General features: G+C 34.1%; 1 protein-coding gene across 1 annotated transcript; it reads right to left on the minus strand.

Annotated features, from left to right (window-relative positions):
- Positions 1–6,856: 6,856 nt before the first annotated feature.
- LOC103551520 (olfactory receptor 6C3-like) lies at positions 6,857–7,805 on the minus strand. Its single transcript, XM_008521041.2, is given in 2 exon segments — positions 6,857–7,584; positions 7,587–7,805. Coding segments are annotated over 2 exon segments (933 nt in total). The 5' UTR covers positions 7,792–7,805.
- Between the last annotated feature and the right edge of the window lie 287 nt (positions 7,806–8,092).

The following is an 8,092-nucleotide window of genomic DNA, read 5'->3' on the forward strand; positions in this document are numbered from 1 at the left end:
TTACAGGTGAAAACCTTTGGTTGAGGCAGCCTTAAAAGAAATCAATATCAAAAAGTTTGAAGTGTTTCGGCAAGAATTCCTTCCAGACTTTTCTAACTCCAAATATTACCTGTGAATGCTCAGAGACATGCCCAGGATATTCCTTCCCAATGAGATCCCCCTTTATGCTATTCCTCCAATTGTTATACAACTTTCTCAGTCGATATAAAAGTTCAATTACATTGAGAGTTCTCAAAAGTGGGAAAGATGCTTTATTGTTTAAGTGACTGTTTTGTCCTCAGCCATCTATCCACTTTTGCTAACACTCAGCTTTTCCAACTCCTACTACTACATTGTTGGAAGTCAGAAATGCTAAAGTCATTGCCATGCGTAATTTCGGATGCAGAGATAGAGAGGAGAAAGAGGTGGAAAATAATTTAAGCTGGAGGGCTTAAAATTGAGGTTAAGGGGCCGGCCCCATGGCCAAGTGGTTATGTTTTTGCATTCTACTTTCACAGCCCAGTGTTCACCAGTTTGGATCCTGGGCATGGACTTACACACTGCTCAAGCCATGCTGTAGCAGCATCCAACATAGAAGAACTAGAAAGATTTACAACTAGGATATACAGCTATGTACTGGGGCTTTGAGGAGGAAAAAAAAGAGGAATATTGGCAACAGATGTTAGCTCAGGGCCAACCTTCCTCACACACACAAAAAATTGACGTTGATTACACCTGAAACCTCGTCAACATTTTATGACATATCAGCCTACCTCTGTGTCATTTTTATGACCTTTTTATATTACTTATTTCTTTCTATTTAAAGGAACTGTTATTATTATGATGATGATTATTATTATTACAATGGAGAATTTCCCTCCGTTAAAGAGTTAGATAGTTTCCTGTTTTTATGTGTATGTGTTTTTAGAATAGTAAGTTTTAAGTTTTCTTTTTTAAAAGTAAAATTTAAATGGTATTACCATAGATATTTCCATAAGGAAGAGAGAGGACATCTAGTTTGAATCCAAGCCACTCAGTAGGTCTGAAAATCACTGACTCCCTCTGTGCTTCATCTATAAATGCAAACTTTATTCCTTTGTAGACAAGCCTATCACATAAGGTTATCGTGAGTACTAAATAAGTTAATACATGTGGAGTGTTTAGAAAAATGCTTAGCATTTAATAAAAGCCTTTTAGGCTTTGTTCAATGTAGAAAACATTCCCTAACCACTGAGCAGAAAACCTTGAGATTAAGATGGTGTCCTGTGTAAAAAACTATGTCCAAGATAAGGAGTAATGAACAAATTTAGCACCAAGAGAACCACATAGAAATAATCACAACGACAAAAATGAGGTAGCACCACCTGGTTGTACAGTACCTGTCAGGCATTCTAGGCAAGTGAATCTTAGCCTTGTTCTTCCACTTTGTGTACGTGGTGACCTGTCCCGCCATGGTGTATCTGCCTTCTCTACCCCATCACCACACACCATCCCAGCCACACACTCAATCCACTGCTCTCATCTTCAGCTAGGATTTGATCAGCACATTTGAGGCAAGTTAGATATTTGCAGCATGTCAACGTTGCCACCAATGGCCACTTCATTTCTCTGCTCCTCCTTAGTAAAAGAACTTTCCTGAGAAAGACTATGAAGCTTGCATTAAATACAATTTATGTATGGAACTGGCAATGTGGGGAGCAGATTTCAATGACACCCCAAAATCACTGCTTTTATTATTCCTCCAACACTTGGTTTAATACTTGTTGTAGGAGGTCTATAAGAATCTTATACTCATTCTTCCCAGCCCACCACACATCCTGTGCTGAAATCTGTTGTGAACTCCTCCACTGCTCTGTGTGTTTTTGAAAGTTAGGACAGACCCTTAACTTCAAAATTAATGCAACATAATCCAATGCCTCGTATAGTCATAGTAGGTTTAAAATAAGCATTTATCTAATGAATTATTTGAATAATGTTGAGCTTGCCATTGAATCAAACATTGCCATCAGGTGCAATTCTCTATTTTATGCCAAATTCTAGGCTGTACATTATGTACTTTCTCTTGTTTTACAAGGTATATTTTCCTACTTTACCTGCTTCTTGAGATATATTTATCTACTTGGCCTAAATTTCCTGTATTAAGTAAATTTATAGCAAAGACATGTAAAGGAAGCCCAAGTTTTTAATATATAATTTAAAAGAAAATTTCATAAAACATTATTTGAAAATTACTTTTCTTAAATTTTTTTACAATTCATCCTTTTAAATAACTTTCCTCCTGCTCAGTAATATTACTGTTGCTTCATCAGGGTTTGCTTTTCATTGAATGAGCTAGTTTTTCATAACACCTTGAAGTCACAAAATGCATTCTCATCAAATAGACAAGATTTGGCTTCAATCTCATGATTGAAATTTCTGCAATAACTTATTGGCATCCAGGTTTTTTAAAAAATATACCATTATGATTCCATAGTGAATAATGTATCATTACACTAGATTTTTAATCTTCAACTTTTTTTTGCATATTTGCATTTCCTCTTCAGTTTCCCCTTAATTTTAACACTTTTCTGAATAATAATACCATAACTTATACTTTTTGGCTACTGATTAAGCCTGTGAAGGAATGTATGAAGAGCCGTGAAGAAAGATATTAATAGATGTTGGAAAGCTTCATGAGTGCATCACTGAAAATTAATATTTACATAACCAGTCTTCTAGGACCAGAGAAAACAGGCTTGAAGAAACTCTTGCAAGTGATGACCCAATAGTACAGAATTGGAGACAGTATACTATGCTTTTATGTAAAAATGTTTATGAAAATTCAGCAGATTCTGTTCATTTACCAACATCAAATAAGGCTCATAAATATTATCTGCAGTCATTTATTCACTAATCAGCCTTTTGAGGGAAATAAACTTCAATGCTTAACAAGGTGATGTGGTTCCTAGAGCCTTACCCATCCTAAGGATGTACTGATTCAGAGTATGAATGATATCTCCAGCATTTAACTTGGCTTTTCAGCTTTTTATTTCTGAATGGTGATCCATATTTCCCCTTGGATGAACATGATTGAGGTTATTAAGCTTTATATTTCCTTCCACCCATTTCATCAAAATCAATTCTTACTTGCCTCCTAAGAATCCCTGAGACAGACTCTTTGAGATATTCAAACTGAAAATTAACAACAATATCTCGTATTTGTTAAATAAGATGGCTACAAAGTATATTCAAGGAGTCCCTTCCAAAATCCCTACCACAAAGTTAATATTAACAATAATCCTTCAGATAAACTATCTATTGATGGTTTCTTTGATGCCCAAGGTGAGAAAGGGGCTCTATATTAAAGGATACATTAAGTTGGAAGGACCAAAGGATGTTCCTTGGAGAGACTGAGAGAAGAGACTTAGATTGGTTCAATTGGTTCAATTGGTTCAATTTTCTGGGTGTTTTTCTGTTGTAGTTTTAAATATTCTATATTCCACTGTGTGGAAATATCCATTAGTAATGAAATAACTTTGAAAGTCTAACTGTTTCAACATTTTCTATGTATACTAATTCTCTTTTCTTCAGTTAAATCTCATTAGAGGTCATTAGAAAAATTTCATAAATCCTATCTCCAAAGCAATGTGCTTTATTGATTATATCACTCAGTTTCTTTCTACTTTATGAGTTTAAAGAGTTGTTCAGGGTGACAGATACGATGTTAGAGAAAAGGAGAATTACTTAATTCAATGTTCCAGGTAAAACTGGTTTGGCTTCTTAAGTACTCTGCATTTACTTTGGGCGCTCCTCAATTATTCTGGGGTTTGGGCCATGACACACAGTTCATTTAAGAACTTCCCTTGGCCTGAATGAGGCCAGACTCCTTAGGAAAACCCACTGAGTCATTGTACAGATTGTTTAATTATGTACTTTTAAGTTTATTCTCACAATTCTTTTAGATGACTATAGCCCTGAGAAATCTGAATAATTTATAATCTTCATTTCAGTAATGATGGACAGATTCAATTCTCAGCATTCACGAAATGTTCATAAAATAAAATCAAGGTAAAACAGAGCTCATCAAATAATATTTAATAATAATTTCAGAAGTAGTAAAACTAATATCTGTTTATGGCAATTATCAACTCATAACTTCATACTTTTAGTTCTTTCACTAGCCACCTATAATTTAAAGAAAAGTAAAAAAATAAGATTATCTTATCAAAACACTATTAATTTATTATGAAATTCTAGGGTAAATTATTATCACAGTAAGTATATGGGTTTTGCACTTAGAGAAACATGGGTTAAAAATACAAATGGGTCACTTAATGAATTTGTGACTTCGAAAGAGTTACCCAATTTCTTTAAGCTTCAGTTTTCTCTGTTTAAAATGTAGTTGAAATTTCAAGGGTGTTTTTGAGAATTAATAGCAATACAATAAATGAAAATACTCTATAAATCATGTGGCACTTAGTTTTCATGAATAGTTGTTTTATTTACTTTATTTTTTCTGTCAGTTGGAATTAACTCAGGGAAGGACATTCATAGTAATTGTGATTTAGCAAAGACACTATTTATTCCAGTGAAATGCTAAGTACTTTTACATTTTATCTCATTTAGCCATCTTAACACACCTATGAAACTTTTGTCTTTATTCCCAAACAAAGAGTTAGGTTCAGAGAGGTTATACAGTTGGTTATGTTCCTATAACTAGCAAACGTCGAATATAATCTCAGACCACCTGAAACTAAAATCTATTCTTTTAAGCAAGAACTACATAGCCTACATTCAATTAGAAACACGCAGAGACAGGGATAGTAGTTTTCTGCCTTTAACAGAGAATGAATAAGTTGATAGGATAAAACAAAATATATTCACCTATTTTTATAATTTTTAATATGTCCATTTGTAAAATACAACTCCAATATATCCTATTTAATTGATTGAAGCTGAGCTGATAAGTAGTAAATCAATGATAAGGCTTGGAAGACTTCCATTGCCATCTGTATGTCCGACTTACCTCTGATTTTCATACAGGTTCACTAACACTCAGAATAACTAGACTATAAAAAATTTTAGCAACGGCCATTGCTGTAATCCAGGGAAACCAGCATTTCTGAAAATATTTGCTCTCGTTGAACAAATTTGTTCTCTATTGTCAATGTTTTTGTCTTAAATTTTCTATTTTATCCAGATGGGATATATTTCTTTGACTACAGAGAGTGAGAAAGGAGCAAATATATCAAAGAGAAAAAAATACCGGGAGGCATTTAAAAACTCTCTGGTGTGGTTTCTACACAGATTTTATGTAGCACAACCAGTTAATTTTTTTGTCCGTTCTCTCTGCTGCTGGCTTAAGAGGAATAATTCAGTGAATCGAAATTGCCAGAACAGGAATGTACACATAACACTAAGAAATATGAAACATACTACACATTACTATTGAAATTGGAAAAGGAAGCTTGGGAGACAGTGTCCAATGAGAACGAAAAAGTACCAACAAGCAAACAACAACACTAAATGAGGAATTTGTTTCCTTTAACATTATTTTTCAGACAGAGATTAGTAACCAAATGTCTGAATTCCTGATGCAGATCTCTACCCAATACTCCATCTCATCTTTTAATCTGGTTATCTACCACATTGTACTAAGTACATTTGTTAACTCCATTATTTTTAATATGCCCTCCAATAAGAATTTTTGGTAGCATACCACTGTTTATACTTTTTTCCCTATTCACTCTTGCTCACCAGGAATGGCAGTTGAAGAGTTACTTGTTTTGATTGATTAATGTTGTAATTCATATGCCAATTATAATATTAGGATTTAGTACCTTCTGTGACTAGACTATAATAATATAATCATGACCAAATGGGATTATGTGAGTGACAAAAAACAATAAAATTGTGCAAGTCCTTAGTAAAAACTATGTGGAATTTTCAGGCCTTGCAGAGTTTCAAATATGTATAAAATAGAGCAAACACAAGTTTTTTGTTTACTTTGTTTTATTTTTTCAGATCAGGCTATCATACTGGCTATTATAACTCAACACCTCAGGCAAGTTAGTCAACTTTTCTAAGCATCAATTTACACATTTATAAAAAAAGAGATAATCATGTCTAATTTGCCATAAAGCTGTGAAGATTAAATAAGATCTAGTATAGAACAAACCTAGTTTAGCATATGACGCAGGATAAATGCTCTCTACAGAAGAGATATTATTTATGAAATTCCCGTCAAATTTCCAGGAGGCATAAGACTAACGGTAATTATGCAAATATTCTTTTTACGTTTTATTAAATATAATACTGATAAACAAGGAAAATATATAAAATGAGACATAACACATACCTTCAGTATAACTAAGAAATATAGGATATTATTAACTACAAATTATTTGTAAGTAGGAAAATAAAATATCTGTGTCCATCAGATAAGTGGGAAGAATTGAACAGATACTGCAGATAGTGTGCAAAAATATGGTTGTTGTAAATATTCAATTTAGGTCATATTTCTTATAACTTCAAGAAAGAAACCGTTATATTAGGAACAAGAAAAAAAATTGAGTAATTTGACCAAAACAATTTACACGGCTTTAGCCCTTACCCTATAAAGTATTTTTATTATTGGGGACAATAAGTAAAATGATTTCCATTCTATAGCTGTTGGTTTCCTGTTCAAAATTATAAATCCATGATTCCATGGAACGTATAGGTAATTTGAAAGGAAAACACGACATAGTCGCTTTTAGGTTAGAAAGGAAGCTTAAGCAAGTGAGCTCAGCGTTGCAGGTGTCTGCGAGATGGACATAGGAGGACATTGTAGAAGTTAAAACTCATTTGTCCTTTATTGCCTCTTCACAATGACATTCATTCATGCTCACACATGCTTTCATTTGTTTCTAGAAAACACTACTTTATGAACCAAGTTTTTGAAAGCTTGTTTTACTTGCTGGTTCCTCAGTGTATAAATAAAAGGGTTCAACACTGGGGCAATTGAAGTGTTGAGAATAGCTACTCCTTTGGTCAATGATGCTCTTTCTTTGGCTGAAGGCTTGACATACATGAATACACAGCTTCCATAGGAGATGGAAATGACAATCATGTGAGAGGAGCATGTGGAGAAAGCCTTTTTCCTCTGACTGGCAGATGGAATTCTCAGAATGGTGCTAATGATGCGCAGGTAGGATAGAATCACTAATGCCAACGTGAACAGCAGAGTAACAAAAGCAAAGTAAAAGCCAATCGTCTCTAAAAGCCATGTGTCTGAGCATGAGAGTTCTAAAATGGGGAAATAATCGCAAGAGAAGTGATCAATTACATTGGAAGCACAGAAATCTAACTGGAGGATAAGCATGAGCAGTGGGAAAATAGTAAGAAAACCTCCCAGCCATGAACACAAGACGAGCAGAGTGCAGATTTTCTTGTTCATGATGGTGGTGTAACGGAGAGGCTTACAGATAGCAATATAACGATCATAAGACATGGCAGTTAGAAGAAAAAATTCAGACACACCCATGCAGATGAAGAAAAATAATTGAGCCAAACAATTGTTATAGGAAATGGTCTTGATTCTAGTTGTGATTGCCTTCAAAAATCTGGGGATAGAAACACTGGTGTAATTTCTAAGAAGGAGAAATTCCGGAGGAAGTAATACATAGGAGTCTTCAGACGACAGTCTATCCAGGTGAGGATGATGATGGTTAGGTTTCCAGTGACACTTAATACATAAGCCATAAATAAAACGGTGAAAATTACAACCTGAAGCTCTGGGTTGTCTGATATGCCCAAGAGTACAAACTCTGTAATCATTGTGTGGTTTCTCATACTGACGTTTTTTCTTTAAGCAAAACCTATTGGCGAAAAACAAAGAAAAATATAGAATAATTGAATTGTACATGAATTGAAGATTTAAATATTGGTATTAGTAGCTCCAATGAAATGAAGCAATAGACTTTCTTCCCTGTAGCGTGTTTGCAATATCCACTCACTCTTATTAAAGCAGAAAAGTTTCGCACATCCTCCATTGAAAAGAAAACGTATTCATGGATGTACGTTAAAAGTCCCCACATCAAAGACTTTCCAAAAACATCTACATGTAACCACATTTTCTATGTGAGCAATACAC

The sequence above is a fragment of the Equus przewalskii genome, chromosome 5 (assembly GCF_037783145.1).
Source record: "Equus przewalskii isolate Varuska chromosome 5, EquPr2, whole genome shotgun sequence".
Classification (NCBI taxonomy): Eukaryota; Metazoa; Chordata; class Mammalia; order Perissodactyla; family Equidae; genus Equus; species Equus przewalskii.